Raw genomic sequence first — 18,889 nt, 5'->3', positions numbered from 1 at the left:
GAAGGGGTGCAATACCCAGTATTTTATGTAAGCAAGACACTGATGGAGGCAGAAAAAAGATACTCAAAGGCCGAACGGGTGGTACTTGCACTTGTAAATGCAAAAAGAAAGTTAAGGCATTATTTTGAATCCCACCCCATAGCTGTTCTAACAACTTTCCCAATCAGAACGCTCATGCACAAGCCAGAGCTCTCGGGCAGAATGACAAAGTGGGCCATAGAGTTGAGTTCATTTGACATAACGTACGAGCCGAGAACAGCTATTAAAGGGCAAGCGGTGGCCGATTTCCTACTAGAATGTGATGCCGAAGATACGGAAGAGGACCTTAGAAGCGGCTCTTGGAAACTTTTTGTGGATGGCTCCTCTAACCCGACGGGGGCTGGGATTGGGATCAAACTGCAAACCCCAGAAGGTACTTCCTTGAGCCAAGCACTCAGACTTGAGTTCCGAGCCACCAATAATGAAGCGGAATACGAGGCGTTGCTAAATGGATTAAAGTTGGCCAAAGAGCTACAGATCAAAAGTTTGACAGTGTATAGTGACTCGCAGCTGATTGTTCGGCAGGTAAATGGTGAGTACGCAACCAAGGATGACATGATGGGGGCATACCGTTCTGCCGTTCTGCGTAGAGCCAAGGACTTTGCAAAGATTGAATTCATACAGTTGCCGAGGGAACAGAATGCAGATGCAGACCGTTTAGCATGCAGTGCTTCAAGTTGTGGTGAAACATTGGCGAGGGTGATTCCAGTGGGAATAGTGACCCAGCCGTCCATTTTCGAAGAACCGATGGTCTCGGACCCTTGGCAAGTCAACGTCATACCGTATGAACCGAGTTGGATTGACCCAATCATTACCTATATTCGAGATGGCGTTTTGCCTATGCAAAGGGATGAAGCTAGGAAACTCAAAAAGAATGCTGCCAAGTACGCCATCGTGCGGAACCAGCTGTACAGAAGGTCCTATTCTGGCCCGTACTTGAAATGTGTCACCCCCGCGGAATCGCAGCAGGTATTGCGAGCTATTCATGAGGGTGTGTGTGGCAATCATTCTGGGGGAAGATCGTTAGCGCATAAAGCAATGACACAAGGGTATTTTTGGCCAAACATGTCAAGAGATGCGGAGGAGTTCTCTCGAAGGTGCGATAAGTGCCAACGATATGGACCAATGATCCACCAACCACCTGAAGAATTGCACGTAATGGCCTCGCCGTGGCCTTTCGCGCAATGGGGGATGGATGTGGTCGGTCCTCTGCCAACTGCAAGAGCTCAGAACAAGTATGTGTTACTGGCCACGGATTATTTCACTAAATGGGTGGAGGCAGAACCGTATCCTAGCGTGACTCAGACTCAGGTGAGACGATTTATCTGGAACAACATTATCTGCCGCTTCGGTGTTCCCAGAACAATAGTCATGGACAATGGCACAAACCTCGACAGCAGGCAAGTAAGAAAGCTGCTGGAGGAGTATGGAATCAACCAGAAGTTGGCTGCAGTAAGTCATCCTCAGGCTAACGGACAAGCAGAAATCACAAACAGAACCATTTTCGCCTGCATTAAGAAGAAGCTGGAAGATCATAAGGGGAAGTGGTTGGATGAACTCCCGAACGTTCTATGGGCTTACAGAACCACCCCAAGGCGGCCGACTGGGGAGAGCCCGTTCGCGATGGCGTATGGTACCGAAGCAGTTATACCGGTTGAGCATTTAGTCCCCACTATCAGAAGCTTAGCATGGAGTCGAGATCAGAACGACAAGATGTTAAGATTGAACCTCGACATGATAGACGAAAGGAGGGACGCAGCGGCTATAAGGCTAGCATCGTATCAGCAAGTGCTGGCGAATAGTCACAATAAGAGAGTAAAACACAGGGATTTTGCCCCGGGCGATCTGGTTCTGAAAAGAAAGGTGGGGATGGTCAAAAAAATGATGCCACCCTGGGAAGGCCCATACAGAATTGCAGAAGTCATTGGCAAAGGGGCATATACGTTGGAAACCATGGCGGGAAAGTTGGTCAACAAGCCCTGGAACGCCACGTCTCTGAAGAGGTACTATCAATAGAAGCTAAGTTCTGGTTTTAATTGGATGTTATTTGTTGTTAATCAAATACATATGAATGAGCAAGTTACCGGAATTTACAAAAAAAGAAGAGAAGAATTTTCTTTTCCAATGGTCTACTATAAAAATTGAAAGCCAAGTGGCAAGTGGCATTCTAGCCGAGCGCCAGGCACTTAAGCAAGATAAGTGGCAGCTGGCACTATAAGCCGAACGCCAGACACTTGCTAAAAATTGAAAGCCAAGTGGCAAGTGGCATTCTAGCCGAGCGCCAGGCACTTAAGCAAGATAAGTGGCAGCTGGCACTATAAGCCGAACGCCAGACACTTGCTAAAAATTGAAAGCCAAGTGGCAAGTGGCATTCTAGCCGAGCGCCAGGCACTTAAGCAAGATAAGTGGCAGCTGGCACTATAAGCCGAACGCCAGACACTTGCTAAAAATTGAAAGCCAAGTGGCAAGTGGCATTCTAGCCGAGCGCCAGGCACTTAAGCAAGATAAGTGGCAGCTAGCACTATAAGCCGAACGCCAGACACTTGCTAAAAATTTAAAGCCAAGTGGCAAGTGGCATTCTAGCCGAGCGCCAGGCACTTGCCGTACAAACACACAGCAAAACTAATATAAAAAGAAAAAGAGAGAAAAGATATATATGTACTGAAGATAAGTTGAACAGAGCACAACACATAGAGAAAAAGAGTTCGGCCATTTCATTAATATTGAACATTTAGTTTACAAAAGAGAGGTGTCCATCATTACAAGAAGATATGAACTGGAAGAATTCGAAGGAGCCCTAGCTAGACGCCTCAGTACCAACAGCATCCTGGTCCTGCCGACTCGCCTCCTCGGCCCCATCAGCCGCCTCACCTTCATGAGGTGGGGAATCCAGGTGAATAACTGAGTCGTTCGGCTGGGGTTCAGCGTCAGCAGTGGCTACAGAGGGAGCCACGGTTGACGATTGGGGAGCGGTCAGTGGCAGAGCGGTAGGAGGAGCTGTGATGATCCTTGAGGATGCGATGTCCTGGCACTCATCAAATATACGCTCCGCTTCGGTGGGTTCTGGGTCGACATAGACCCCCAGAGGCTCGATCCCCAGATCCTTGTCTACCTCATCCGGAGTGGAGCTGGTCTGTCCCTCATCCGGAACCCGGTCGGCGAAGCCTTCCCGGAATCCTTGAGCATACCGAAGAGCACCGACCCTGGAGAACCGAGCATGAAGGGCCAGCATCCCACCACCCACTCTGCTGATAACGTCGATCAGAGCGGTACGCTCGTCCAGAGCTCTTTTTTCAAAAGCCATCCGAGCAGACTGTTCATCAGCTAGAAGACGTTGGAGTTCTGCCTTCTCTTCTCTGAGTGATTCCTGCTCAGTCTGCCAGACGCTCTTCTCGAGCTGGAGGGCGTCCTTCTCATCCTGAAGGGAATCATTCTCCTTTTTCAGGACATCTCTCTCTTGCTCGGCTTTGTCAAGCCGAACCAGCACCTCGGTATTTTTCATGGCAAGGAGGTCGTTCTCTTTATTAGCCACCTCCAGGCTGTCAGAATACTTTCGGGCCCTGGCGTTCCCCATTTCCACCTGCTTCTGCATGGCCATCATCCCAAACAATGTCTGCATAGGTGCACAATAAGAACGGTTAAACCAATAGTCAGAACGGGAGAAGGCAAGACCAAGTAATATAAGAGAATTCATGAGTTAGAAAATAAAAGTCACCTCCATAGCAGATTGGGGAAAGCGACTGAACACGTCCTTCTGGGAAAGGCCCTTTGCCGCCTCAATGTCCTTCGGAGTCCACATGCTCCTGTAGTAGGCCATAGCGGTCTGGCCATCCTTCAGCATGGTCTCGTTCGGTTTCACGAACGTCCCATCCGTTCGAGTGTACCGAGGGGCCCATGGCGGCAAGCTGGGGATAGAAGGGGGGCCTGAAGCAGAAGCAGAGCCACCAGCTGCAGGAGGCCCAGAGTGAGAAGGAGCTCTGATCGCTCGGTGCAAGAGAGTACCCGGCCCAGAGACTCGGGTCCTTCTAATAAGAGGCTCCTCCTCAGGGTCGATTTCACTGTCAGGATGAGGCCTTTTGCCTCGCTCTTTGTCCCGACCGCCCCCCGCAGCAGCAGGAGCTATGGTAGCTGGGGAGGGCGCGTTCTGGTTGGCCGCAGGGGCGCTGGCAGCAGGGTTAGTAGCCACTGCGCTCGGGACAGTGTCAGATATGGTGGCTGAAGAAGAAGCCGACGCTGGAGAGGAGGTCGCCCCAGCAGCAGGAATGACTGGGGGAGTATTTTTCCTCCTGCCAAAAGAGGGAATCTGCAGTCTGCTCATATTGTAGCCGAGTGATGAGAGCGCAAAGAGGTTGTCTGAAGTGAGGAGATCTGAGCAGGAAGGAATATCGTTCAGAACGTATCTCTTCAAGTAGTTAATCCTATCCCTGCAAACACTGTAGCTCAAGTCATCACAAGGTATTCCCAAGGAGCGGCATAAGTAAGTGCAAAAACGAGGAACGCATGTTTCACAGGGGCAGTCGTGTTTATGGGATTTGAATTTTTTATAGGAGGAGACAGAGCAGACACCAAAGGCGCTCGGGATAGGGTAATCCTCTGCAGCCGGCGAAGACCAAGCCCCACTAATACCCACTATGCTATCCCTCCAACCCTTTTCAGATTTTATTGTGTCAGTGCATATGGACATCTTCTCGAACGGGTAGAGGTGGTAGAAGGGCTCGTTAGTACGGATCTTACTGACCTTATAGCACAGAAGGAGGTCTATGAGGTCAAGGTCCAGATTTCTGTCACGCGTCAATAAGAGCATAACAGATATGATCCTAAAGAAGTTGGGGTTGACCTGCAGAGGGGATATCCCCAATCTGTTGAAGACGTAACTAAAGAAAGGGTGCAGAGGGAACCTAACAACATTCAGTTGAAGGTTTGTGAATAAGACTTCGCCGGGCAGGAGGCCGGCGCCGGTCGTAATATTAACGTCTTGGGGGCAAACCCTAACTACGATGTTGTCAGGAAGCCTAAGTCTCATACGAAGGACACCCAGATCTACAACCATGGTGGAAGTGCAAGAAGAATCTAAAAGAGGGAAAATGGAAGCCTGCCGAAAGTAAAAAGAACGAAACTAACCTCGGAGGACTGCAAGATCGCTGGGAGAATGACTCTCGAAGGATTTCACCGGAAAAGGCTTAGCACAGTTCTAGAAAGAGGGAGATTTGGCTGATGATGGAGACGGTAAAGGGAAGTGAAGTGGAATTCGAGAGCATTATATAGGCAAGGGGGCCCGAGGGCCGAAGCGTCGGGAAGGCAAGAAATCCCTCGAACCCCGGAACATTGATTCTGGATCTGACCGTTCGCTCCCCCACGTGGTTATCTCGAGCCGTCAGCGTCATGATGAGACGCCATCAATAATTACCCCTTATTAAATAAGGGGCAATTATGGGGGCAGTTGAGGAGGCCCTGGATGACATGGGCCAGGTCCGACTCGCAAAACACAACCTTCAGTCCGAACAGCTGGGTCAGCCCATAAAAAGACACTGCCATATGGGCCGAGCGGGAGTAAGCCCATCAAGAGTGACCAGGGCTTACTGAGGAATAGGCCCAGGTCCAGCAATTAGTAACTATCTTGTAAATATCTTGTAAATATCTATAAATAGGAGTTGGAATGAAGAGGAGGGGGATCTTGATTCGGGTTGAGGTGTAAGAATTCTAGAGAGAGAAAGAATAGAAGGAGTTTCTTGCATCTTCACCATGATTCCAACATGTTCCATTAGTAACACTCCCTCACATCAACCGTCTAAATTCTTAGCTGCTCTTTTTATGAAAATGCTGATGCAGTTTTTGACACCAAGTGTCAAATAAACCAAAACCATATAATAATTTCTCCCAATAAAAAAAATATTATAAATTAGAGAGTCAGAAACTTGTAATTTCCTTACATTGGAATCTCTATTTCCAATACAAGTATTTCAAATTACCCTCCATTTTCTGTACTCTGATTTGCTTTTTCTAGTTTCGTGACACTTTATATTCTCTTTTAATAACATCTGACTTTAATGCTACCAACAAAAATAAAAATAAAAAACTCCTAGTATCCCATTGACTAACATGTGAACTCAAGTTGCTTTATCCTCAATCTTTAAATTATACTAACAATTTTGGCAAGTTTTGATTTTTCCCTAAATTCTGATTTTTTGACAACCTTTTTCCAAGTGGATGCTTTATCTTTCCTGCCAACAAAAGATGAACATAATTGCAATTGTAAAATGTGTTCAGGTCTATTCAAGAGATTCAATAAAACTAACATAAAATAAAATAAAAAAAAAAAATTAATCAGGCTTTCGGTATTGAAAAATTAATACGTTACCCTAATGATCCATACCGACTAAAAAAATTAGAAGTGCAAAGGAATGATGGAATATTTATTAGAAAATGATTCTCAAAAAAAAAAAAAAAAGGCATTAATATTTTCTTTTTCTTTTTATCCACCTTGGATTGCATAACTTTTTGCAATTTCATGGTACATGGGGCGAAACGAGGATTTTATTTCAAAGGGGACAAAGTGCACTTGTTGAAAAAAAAAATCAATAAATATGACAAATACGAAGAACAATTTTTTTAAATCAAAAGGCAAACAATAAAAAAAAATTTGTAAAATAATATGCTAAATAAATACCGTAAAAAAAAATATAGTTACAAATATAAGAATCAAAATATTGATTAATAATATTTTAATTAAATACAATTACAAATGTCATCAATCTAACAACCCTGATCCTCATGGATCCAGATCATTAAACGGATCATTACCCGACCCAAAACTATCCGAGGGTAATACGGTCTTTTCACGTTAAATTTAAACCTTAACGTCTAAAAATGGTAAGATGGTAATTTGCTACAATTCACATGGTTTGAGACCCAAAGGACATAAATGTCTTTTACTTGTATCACATAATAAATAAAATAAAGTCCCGGGCAACGTGGTCTTTTTGGTGGTTAAAATATAATTATTGCATTTTATTGGGTCATAAAATAAATACTTGTAACATAAATTGGGTGCCAAAATGTAATTTGGGAAACTAATAGAACTCATATGTGGAACGTGAACCGGTCGACGTATGCACATTATACGTCGACTGGTTTGGGTTATGAACAATGCAAAACCCACTGTCGAGATACCGGTCGAATTTTTACGTCGATGGGGTCAGGATACCGGTCGACGTATGGGAAGCCATACGTCGACTGGTTTACATCGTGTGCAACAATGACCCACACTGTCAAGATACCGGTCGACGTATGGGAAGCTATACATCGACCGGTTCTGAGTAATTCTCACTTCCACTTCCCTGTCCAGTATGCACCCATATACACCAACATTTGATAATTAACCACCCACGCCACTGCACTCACGTACGAAATTAAACACATTACAACATCTAATACAATAATAACAACCACGTTGTTAACGTAATTTGCCACACGTTACTTAAAATACACAAACTGATTTTGAGTGAATAAGGCTTAATTACATTACCCAATGACCATGCACATGATACTTCCACGTATTTTACATGTTGCCAAAAATAATGCATTTTGTGTCATGCACTTTACAAGGTAAGTTCAAGTCCCACAAAATACATTAAAAAATGCCTTTAAGTTCCCTTAGCTCTGTGGTGGATTATCATTCGCCAATTCCTTGCCATGACCTGAAAAATGTTAGATATATTGGGGTGGGCAATTTGCTGAGCAGGCAACACTTAAGACATGCATCTTGTGTCTCCGTGAATCCATACAAAGAAAGGAATGATAGGAATATGGATCATAGCATGTCGGGGAATAAAACATCATATCCAATCTCAACGTAAACAATACGATGCAATGTAAATGCAGTGCATGCCAATGTCGTTCCCCATTTTCAAAACCATCCATCTGTCACTTTTCAAACTGTTAATGTAACCCCCTTTGATACCTCCTCAGCGTCGAGAGAAGGATTGGCTACTGTCCCTAAACCGTTAGTGACTCCGCAGCGTCATCGTGGGGCTCAGATAGCTCAACCACGCTAGGGTAATCTCCCTAGTTCCATCTAGGTTACATTAACCTACCGGCCCTTTAGAGACTCCGTGGCGACCGGGTTTTTACAAAACTGATTCAACAAAACACTTTCCAAAAATTCCCTATTTTCATTTAAAAAATCAATTCTTCCCATTTCTTGCCCAATGTAGATGCATAGATGCATTAATGCCGCGTACATAATCATTATCTCACAATTAGTTCAAATTTAGTCATCAAGGCATACATTCACAAGAATTCTCCAAAGAGAATACAACATGCTTTTACACGATAGAAATCTAGCATGATGGAATTATAAATTCAACACTTAGGCATGTCCTTCATACATCATTTATAGTATATTAACAAAACAATGAACACAAAACTCAACATACATCATGCTTTTTACACAATCAAGTTAACACACACATTCACATAAATTCACATATTCTTACTTAAGTCATTTTAAACTAAAATCAAAGCAATTAAGCATGTTAAGGCACAATTCAGGTTGATTAATTCACTAAAGCGCAAGAACTTCGTGGATTAAGAACCAATACCTTAAATGTGATGCAAAACCCTAAATGGGTCACAATTTTCGAAGGCCAAAGGGAGCACCAAATCTGGAATTTTTGGTACACACGCGTAGAGCTCGTTGTACTCTTCGTTTTGCCTCAAACGGCACCTAAATCTAGCAAATAATCAAGAAGTAATCTTGCTTCAAAGATTGAATGAGAAAAGAAAAAGAAAAAGCAAAACAAGAGAGTGTGAGAGAAAACCAGCGGGGAGAGAGAGAAGGTTGGAAATGTGGTCTCTAGACCACTTTTGATACAGTGGTAGGCCCCACAAATTTTATTTCTTTTCTCTTTGTCTTTTACTTGAAATTTTACACCATATAAAATGCATCACCATTTAAATGTCACACCATCATATAAATTAAAATGCACCAAATGCAATTGGACCCAACCACAATCCCACACGTAAAACGTGAAAAGACAGAAATACCCTTACTTTGACAAAATTCCTAAAAAATGGAAAGTGCCAAAAATCGGAAACGTCACAATCAATAAAAAGAAATAAGTGGAAAGAATAGAAAAATACATAATTATACATAAGTGAAAAAAAAAAAAAAAATGAAAAAGGAAACAAAAATTAGAAAAGGAAAAATATATGGTATACTTGAAAAAGGAAATTAGAAGAATTTAAAAATTTTAGGGGGGCACTATTTAAAATTACCATATAAGTATATGTATATAACAAAAATATATACCTATGTACAGTAGGTTGGAGCAAAGTGAGGGGGGCACGCGCCCCTCTGGACATTAATTGGCTCCGCCCCTTTAGTACTTTTATATTTTAGACAATCTATAAGGGAGGTAAGTGTAATTATGGTTTTATTTAGATACTTGAAAACAATTAATACTATTAAATATGAAGTTTTTAAGGGTGAGAAAAGGAGTACGGGAATTAAGGCATCATATAGAACGAACTTTCTTTTACAATAATGTCATGCTTACACCACCTATAACAACCACAAATGTGACCAAAACAAAGCTGCACACCTGATATTTGAGTCTATAGTTGAGAACATAATCTATAGTTGATAACATAGACCAACACTAAAACAGAAAGAAAACAATTGGCATAAATGCCACATAATCTGTTTCTTTTTCATTCATTCATCGATTGTTTGAATCCTCATTGAGTTTCAGCTTTGATTCTTTTTTTAAGTATGAAAGCATCAGTCAAAGCAGTTTTCGACACCAAAGCAGCCTCCAACATACGCAAAGCCTGCAAAAGAAATCCACATTAGTAACTAATAAATGTAACAACTACTGTAAAGCAAAGCTGATAACCATAGAATGCTGATGAACACATATGATTCCCCATGGCAAGAACCAAAACCTCCCAACAATCAAAATTATAGTCCATGATGAACAAATGGTGAGTCAATAGAATGTAAGCAGTACTTAAAAACCCAGCCTTTAGTCAATTTACCTCTTCCTCACCCATGGTCACTTCTTGCTCTAACATGTCACTGTGAGGAATATTCAATCTGTCGAGAAGAGACATGTCTGAGAATAGAGATAAAAGTGTTATTCTCAAATCATCTGTCACCAAGAACATGGAAGGCCCCCTAAAGAATCCCTTGCCAATTATTCTTTCATTCACCTTGGGAACGAAACCCGGTAAGGAATTAATAAAAGAGTAAGATGACCATGGAACTTGCTCGATAGGAATGAGCTGCTTATTCAAAGCAAAACCTCGCGCAAGCTTTGGATTGACCAAAATTGCCTTCATCTCCTCAGATTCCAAGAATTCCCCAACATCAGAATCTTGGATGCTCTTGTATAGATTACCTAAGCATCCCCTTAAGGACAAACATGGAAATTCCTTGAAAACACAACCAAGTGGAAATGTGAGGAAACTGCCAATAAGATCAACAAAATCTTCTTTTGCTTCTACATACAACGCCCTGTTATTAGATTTGTTGATGAAAAGCTTTAAAAATTATCTTTCTTTCCACTTTTCTTGTGTTCATAGCCCTTTGAGATTGATCGGTGCTTCCTGGACCATAGTTTTCGGGGCAAATGTCAACATTGCTTTTGTCAATGGCTAGTTCCAAAATGGTCTTCGAGAAAGGCGTCCTTGATGTTAATGAACAAATAAGCAATTTCAAAATCTGCGTGAAAGAGAAAAAACAAACATTCATTTTTCTCATGAAAACACTTATAAAAGTAGAACTACTTAACAACATAATTTACCTTGTCCCTTCCCATGCTTATACTACTTTCTTCTCTTATGCTTTTATCCATAGCTCCAAACTTACTAAGCAGGGATAAGCCAGTCACAGTGGATATTGGCTTTACATGAAAGTCATCAGTTATAAGAAACCTTGCGGCAGGTTTCACAAACACTCCCCCATCTTGTTGTGCAGACATACTTTTATTCATAATCCACGAACGAGACATGAACCCTCCACAATGGTAGAGAGCGTCAGAGTAAGGACTGAAATGATGACGGTCACTGCAAGTATGGTACTCAATATCACCATCAACAAAATTCAGTTTTAAATACCTGCAGTACAATTTAGCTGCATTTCGAGGACGAAGCAGCAAGTCCTTGCACCACACATGACGTGCCTCATCAAGATCCTCAACACTTTCATACAAGTCGTTCAAACAACCAAGGTCCACTTCTATTGAGTGTTCGTGAGCAAGTGTAATAATGGATCCAATAGGCATAGTCATGAAGCTAAAGAGAACATCAACAAAATCATTACTTGACTCTGCAAAAACAAAAAGATTTCTCTTTTTCTCCACCAGCACCTTTAGGCTTATACTTTGTGAAGCTTCATTCGCCATCATTTGAAGTGGATAGTATATTAGCAAAATTCAATTTATATATTTTAATTAATGTAACCTGCATCAATCATCACATCGAATGTTAGAAGTTTCACAAAAGTGAAAGATATTGTTTATAATAAGATGACCAAACTATAATAAACTGTAAAAATTGAATTTCTATGATGAATAAACTGTATGTTGAAACCGATAGATTTGTGTTCAGTACAAGAAATTATATATGCTAGTTTCTCAAATGCAAAAGTTAGATGCAAAATAAAGGAAATATATACTAGAAGGAGAAACAATTATCAATTAAATCCCTTGCCAATGCTACTAAAAAAAAAAAAAAAACTCCAATAGCAATCAATGGCTTCGCTTAACTGTCTCTTCTCTACAGTCATGTTGAAAATCAAAAACATAATTTACCTGGACTGATTTCAAGTAATCAAATTTCAAGTTACAGGAATTAATAGTGCCAATTACATAATCATGTAAAAAGAGTAAACACTTGTGAACTGAAGTAATTGTACCTGATCAGACCCCACAAAAGAAACACAACCAGGAAATGTTTGGATTTTAGATGACTAGAGATCAATGGGACAAGGCAAGATATAAAAAAATGAAAAAGGAAAGTATATTTATATGTATAAAGTCAGTGACTTTCCATTTCTTTCTTATTTTTCTAGGTTGGAATCTCTATTTCCAATGGAAGTGATTCAAATTCCCGTCCATTTCCTGTGCTGTGTTTTGCTTTCTCTAGGTTCTGACAACGGAAATGATTCAAATTCCCTTTTATTTAATAACATCTGACTTTTATTGCTACCACCAAAATTTTCTCTTTTCCTTCCCTTTACTGTTATTGAGAACCAAACAGAGAGCCTCGTATAAAGTGTGAAAAATAATTCAGCGTAACAAAATCACCAAGGGACAAGCTCTCCCTCTGAATTAAAATGAGACAGCAAGGTCCTCAGTCAAATTAAAATTCAAGATGAAGTAGAGTCTTGCCAAAAAGGAGAAAAAGAAGGTAAAAACTTTAAAACAGCAAAAAATAAACATTTAAGGCAACAATATTAGGAATCATATAGAACCAACGTTTTTCTAAATAACACAACCCCATGACTACCACGACAAAAAAAAAAAAAAAAAAAAAAAAAACCTTGACTACAACTTATATTTGAGTCTATAGTCGCGACACTGAAAAATATAAAGAAAGCAACTGACATGGAAGAAAAAGTTTGACACCAGGGTAGTTCAATTCTGAATTATAATAGAATTTCTTTCCAATCCATGCATCAACCGTCTGAATTTTCATGGAGCTTTAGCTTTGATTCGTTAAGTATAAAAACATCAGTCAGAGTAGTTTTTGACACCAAAGCAGCTTCCAATAAACGCAAAGCCTGCAACAAAAAATTCACATATCAATGGATCATTAGAAACTAGAAAATGTAACAACTACTGTAAAGAAAAACAGATAATCATAGCATACTCACCCATCCTAACATAGGATCCCCATTTAATTAATAAAGTGATGAACCAAGACCTCTCAAAATCAACATTATAGTCCATATTAGACAATCATTTGTTCCAAAAAATTTAAGCTCTTAGGAACAACTATGTAATAAAAGTTCTCCACATACCTTCAGAAATATAATGAATTGTCAGATTAAGGCCACATGATGAAATAGCGGTGTGAGTCAATAGAATGTAAGCAATAATTATACCAAGTCTGGTGTTAATTTATGTGATATCCCTCGGATCCGAGACACGGGTTCATCAGGCCCAGACCCAAACCCGAGGAAATATCAAACAATTAAAGTATTTTAAAACGAACACAGATGACAAAAAGAAACAATAAAGATAGAATAAAGCTGAAAGAAAGAAAATAATAATAAAACCCTCCATGTATAACTGAAAAATGAAACTCCAATCCTCCAAAACTTCAAGGTTGCAACTTGAGAATCCACTGGTGGACCCCTAACCAAAAGTTCAACTGAAACTGAAAACTGAAAATAGATAATGCTAGAAACATCGAGAGAAGTCCTACGTAATCAGATGAATGTGAGACTATCCTCAACAAGCATGATCAAGCTCTAAGGTTGGAACCGTCCTGTACCTGAAAAGAATAATAAAGGAGTGGGTCAGACTCACGAACAAGTTCTAATCTAACTGCAATCCATACAATGACCCGATACGCAGATACACCGTAGACACTTCACAATATCTATCTAGTCCATACATATAAATATATCCATACTAAGGGACATTCACTAGTCTATAATAGGGATCTCAACCTGAATAGAAGGCAACATGCGAATACGCACCCAAAGGTGGGCATGAGTACCTAGACCTAATAGGGTACACCTCAACCTATTATAACCAACTACGCATCCTCCGCATATACGCACCCTAACCAACGAGTCTGAGACTCAAGCTCAACTCGTGGTACCATAACCATATATATAAAGTTCGTCCAAAACCAGGGTATGTAGTTCAACTATTTATTAAACTGACATACAATAAACCAACTAGTTAGTCACTTAACTTATTCAGTTGATCTGACTTAACTACCATCCGTTAATCTAGGAAGTCATCCAACTTGGTTACAGCTGATCTGACTTAGTCACAATTAGGATTCGATATCTTTCAATCCATTCCATTAATCCATTAGGTTAGGTTTATGCGTTTTGAGCTAAACCGTCCCTAGTATGTCACCGTCCCATACCGGTATATACAATCCTCCATATCCATGTAAATTACAACATATATAACAGTTCAATAATTTGCAAACCAAAACCATCATCCAAATAATTGCAGAAAAATATTTAAAGTTTCAGCAATTTAAATCCAAGCATTTAACTATATAGTTGCAGGAGACGATTTAATAAATCAACAACTAACATCCAGAGCATGCATAGACCAAATTTAATATGTCAAGGACTCCATCATGCATGTGGATAGGTTAAATAATCCTATTATTATCCAATAATTTGTTAAAACAATTTCAGAAGATTGTTTAATGCTTCATTAATTTAAACCCAAACATTAACCATATAGTTGCAGGAAACGATTTAATAATTCAGCAACTAGCCTCCTAAGCATGCATAGATCAAAATTAATAATTAAATGACCTTGTCATGCATTTGAATGCATTTAAAAATAAGTTTTATAAACACATTACATTCCATCAAATTGCTGAATTTTAATTCAACAATTAATTTATCTTCCATTTGTTAACAACATAGGAAGTGCCTTAATTTTTACACTGTTTGTCCCAACAATTTAGAATTAAACCTTAATCAATTTAAGGTCTTATTAACACCCAAATTCAGCCTTCTAATCTCTCTGTGGAACCCCAGAACCAACAGATTAAATCCATGCTCTAACAGTATTAAACAGTAAATAGAAAACTAAAAAAAAAAAAAACAAACAGAAAATAAAAATTGAAGATGGAGCCTGCTCCAAATTTTGGGAGCAGGCTCTTTCAGCCTAGAGCCGGCTCTAGGAGTCCTTAGAGCTGGCTCTACTTGTTGTGGGAGCCGGCTCTCACCTCATTGAGAGCCTCTGTCCCCGTTTTGCTTCGTTTCAGTCCATCTGCTCCCTCTCTGATCAATTCCTACCACTCTATTGGTTTCTAAAACTAATCTTAGGAGTCTTAATTTAGTCTAGAAGTGATAAGTGCTGAATACTGTATATTCAGGCGCCCTAAATTACATTAACAAAGTCCATTAATTGATCATTTTATGTAGATTAACTCCATTTGCATGTTTTTGTGCACTTTCAGGTTAAAGTGCAAAAAGGAAGCAAAAATGATGCCTTGTGGAATTATGAACAAAAAGGGTGCCAATTCTAAATTTCTGGCATCGGTAGAACCTGACTTTTATCACCATTTTCGACCTAGCAAACTCAAGAACTGGACTTCCATCATAACATGAAAGATTTAGAGCTCTGAATCAGCTTTCCAAATCTTCAAGCGGTTCATCATTCGGAGTTCGGCACAGAGAGTTATGATCTTCTTAACAGAGGTGCGCAGAACTGCCTGGCAGCACTGAAGTACTGCCTTTCTCCCCATTTTCGACCAACCAGACTTGAGAATTGGGTCTTCATCAAAACATGAAGTTTTTGAAGCACTGAATCAGCTCTCCAAATCTTCAAACAGATCATCATTTGGAGTTCGGAGCACAAAGTTATAGCAGTTTTACCAAAGTAGGTCAGTGCTGAGCAAGAAGAGCATGTTGCACATTACACTAATTTAGAGTGCTCGAGACCACTCTTCGAGTGCTCGAAAATCAGCCAGATTGCAGCTCGGAAATGCACCCCTCTTCAGCCCACTTGTGCATTGGTTTCCACATTTCCACCCTCCTTCTTTATGGAGTGGTTGGGAATGTCTTTGGAGGAGAGAGAGAGCTTAGTTGATAGATATAAGGCAACTAAGGGCCACATGCATCCTATCCTTGAATTTTTGCAACATAGAGGGAGAGAAGAGAGCAAGAAAAGAAGGTGTTCTTGAAGCTTAAAGGAGGGAGCTCGAAAATTGGAGATGGAGTTCAAGCTTCTTCTTCATTCTAAGGCTCCAATGGGTAACTAACTCTTCTTCTAGGGAGGTGATGAAGTCCCTCCCTTGTAAGCATGTCCTAGGGTAGTCTATTTTGGGGGATTGCAATGTATATTTCTATGGTCTTTTTCATAACTAAGAGCCTTTCATTTGTTGTAATGAATGTTTATATATGTATGGTTGATTTCTTCAAGTTCATTATCTTGATTGTTAGGTGATGTCTTGTATGAATCTTATTGCTTGAGTTTTCATGGTGAGAATGGGAACAAGGTTATGAAATGGTTTCATGGCATGTTGATAGGTGACTTTGATAGACCATTGCTTAGGAAATCCTTTGATGGTGTATGCTTAATCTCTAGCTCCATGTGCTTCATCATTTTGTCAAGAACTTGATAGTCTTTCATTTAAGTAAATGTATATAAGCTACACTTTAGTTAAGTAGTCTAAGCATGTTTACCCTTTTGATAGATTATACTTGTTTGAGACTTAATGTACTTCTTGATCAATTACATGGCAACCATGTGTTGTTATGTAATTCTTGACCATTATATGTTATTTTTCCCCTTAATTAGTTCTAATCTAGCATGTGTATAGGGATGGAGACGGATTCATCTCCCTAGTCTTCTCTACTTGCATTTCACCTCTTTATATTCCTTGCAATCTACTATTTTATGCATCTTAATTTCATAGCTTTAGTGACAAACCAAGTAAAAACCCTATTCCCCCTTATCATTCTAAAACGATTCTAGACTCTTAGGTTGCCTTAAACTAGCGCAGTCCCAGTGGTTCGACTTACCCGACCAATAGCCCTATTTTACAATGATTCGTGCTATTGCGAAGGTTGATGTTTAATTGACCAACCGATCAAGAAGCATCCCCAAGGTTGTTTACAATAATTTTGAAAACAATTACAGAGTTTAATCAAGCCATTTAAACTAGCATTGTTGAAGAACAACAGTGAAACTAATTTGCAACATCAGTTCTATCCCAACCCCTCTGTTCTTCCTCTAATTCAAATTTGAAGGTCTTAAATTACATCTAGTATCCATTCAGACCTTGGTTGATTTCAGTAAGATTCAAAATAAAAATTAGAACAGTGGGACGTTATGCCAAAACAAAGAATAGAACACATACCTGACAGAATGGTTTTACAGATAAATTTTCACGGTTAAAAGATCCTCAAGTAAACATATACAAATCATGCATGGTTCAGTTAATGGCCAATTAATCCCCTAGAGGTTATCTAGGTGCACATAACACAAGCTAGAAGGAAGGAGGAAGATAAGAACTTGCCTGTACAGTTTTATAAACAAAACCTTGTCGCCGTTGTTCTAAGCTTTCCGGTAACCACTGACTACCTTCTAGCCTCCTCTGGTTCTGATCTAATCCACCAAAATCCTCCATTGGTCCTCTTTGTTCTTCTCCTTGACAGACCGTTACGATGCTCTGTTTTCTCAACTTCTCTCTTTACAGAACCAAGACTTGTTTTTCTCCAAACCCTTAACCAACGAAATCACTATATTTATAGACGTACAACCCTAAACCCTAATCTTTGTTTAATTAGAGTCAAATCCCTAACATAAACCTTAGTCGGCCCATATACAAAACCTACGTCTAAAGTGTCGGCATTATAAACGTACTTAAGTTAATAACCTAAAACTATCATTACAAAAAATAAATAAAATAGTGAATGCACAAAAACATAATATCATTAACAATTCAACTCAAATACCATTTAATAAACCCAACCAATCAATTAATCAATTTAAACACACCAAATAAATAAACAAAGGTAAGAAATCAATTAAATAACCAGAATAACCAATTAAACAAATAATTAATAATTAAACAAATAAAAATCCAATAAAATAATAAACAAAACTACTGAGACTATCCTTTTAAAAATTAGGGGTATTACAATTTACCTCCTCCTCACCCATGGTCACTTCTTTCTCTATGATGTCACTAAGAGGAATATTCAATCTGTCAATAAAAGATATGCCTGAGAATGATGATAAAGGCATAATGGTGAAATCATCTGTCACCAAGAACATGGAATGTCTCGTAATGAATCCGTTGCCAATTATTGTTTCCTCTGGATTGGACTTCGGTAGCACGCAAGAGACATTACAAAGGGAAGAAATAGTAGAGTAAGATGGATATGCAGCTTCCTCATTGGGAATGAGCTGCTTATCCAAAGCAAGACCATGGGCCAGCTTTGGATTGACCAAAATCGACTTCATCTCCTCAGATTTAAAGAATACCTCAATGTCAAAATCTTGGATGTTCTTGTACAGATTACCCAAGCATCCCCTCAAGGACAAACATGAAAATTTTTCAAAGACATAACCAAGTGGAAATGTTAGGAAACTACCAATAAGATCAACAAAATCCTCTTTTGCTTCTATGTACAATGCCCTACTATTAGATTTGTCGATGATAATCTTCAAATTTATCTTTGTGTCATTTTTTGTTGTGCTCATAGCCCTGTAAGATTGATCCATGCTTCTTGGACCATACTTTTCGTGGCAAATGTCGAAACTGGTTTTATCAATAGCTGGTTCCAAAATGGTCTCCGAGAACGGTGCCCTTGATGTTACTGAACACAAGAGCAATTTCATAACCTGAGAGAGTATTCATTTAGTACATCGAAATGCTTAGAAAGTAAAACTAGTTGATTACCTAACCCCTTCCTATGTAAGTTTAATAATATATATATATGTGTGTGTGTGTGGTGTAAGTTTAAAACAAAAGAAAAAGAGAAAAGAAAATTCAAAAAAAAAAAAAAAACAATTGGGTGGGACCCACAAAAGTTTTAAGTGGTCATAAGACCACGTTTTTCTTTTTGGCTCTATAATCTCATTCCCTCTCTCCCGTTTCTGTCCTGTGTCTTCCTCTCTCTTTTTCTTTT

General features: G+C 39.6%; 3 protein-coding genes across 3 annotated transcripts; all 3 read right to left on the bottom strand.

Moving 5' to 3' along the window:
• Positions 1-2,572: 2,572 nt before the first annotated feature.
• Positions 2,573-4,817, bottom strand: LOC132294401 (uncharacterized). Its single transcript, XM_059792247.1, has 2 exons — positions 3,755-4,817; positions 2,573-3,652 (listed from the first exon to the last, which is right to left on the bottom strand). The coding sequence occupies exons 1-2, from the start codon at positions 4,721-4,723 to the stop codon at positions 2,837-2,839; spliced, it is 1,785 nt and encodes a 594-aa protein (XP_059648230.1). The 5' UTR covers positions 4,724-4,817; the 3' UTR covers positions 2,573-2,836.
• A 4,960-nt stretch (positions 4,818-9,777) lies between these two features.
• On the bottom strand, positions 9,778-11,444 carry LOC132295902 (uncharacterized). The gene is made up of 4 exons (XM_059794165.1): positions 10,845-11,444; positions 10,654-10,762; positions 10,078-10,541; positions 9,778-9,870 (listed from the first exon to the last, which is right to left on the bottom strand). Exons 1-4 carry the CDS (start codon positions 11,442-11,444, stop codon positions 9,778-9,780), a joined length of 1,266 nt encoding a protein of 421 aa, XP_059650148.1.
• Positions 11,445-12,718: 1,274 nt separating this feature from the next.
• LOC132295901 (uncharacterized) lies at positions 12,719-18,599 on the bottom strand. The gene is made up of 2 exons (XM_059794164.1): positions 17,904-18,599; positions 12,719-12,823 (listed from the first exon to the last, which is right to left on the bottom strand). The coding sequence occupies exons 1-2, from the start codon at positions 18,597-18,599 to the stop codon at positions 12,719-12,721; spliced, it is 801 nt and encodes a 266-aa protein (XP_059650147.1).
• Between the last annotated feature and the right edge of the window lie 290 nt (positions 18,600-18,889).

The sequence above is a fragment of the Cornus florida genome, unplaced genomic scaffold (assembly GCF_030987335.1).
Source record: "Cornus florida cultivar Cherokee Brave unplaced genomic scaffold, ASM3098733v1 CherokeeBrave_3.0.0_Hap2_Chr02, whole genome shotgun sequence".
In the NCBI taxonomy this organism is placed as follows: Eukaryota; Viridiplantae; Streptophyta; class Magnoliopsida; order Cornales; family Cornaceae; genus Cornus; species Cornus florida.
The sequence above is the reverse complement of the archived record's forward strand: the minus strand, read 5'-3'. Positions and strand labels throughout refer to the sequence as shown.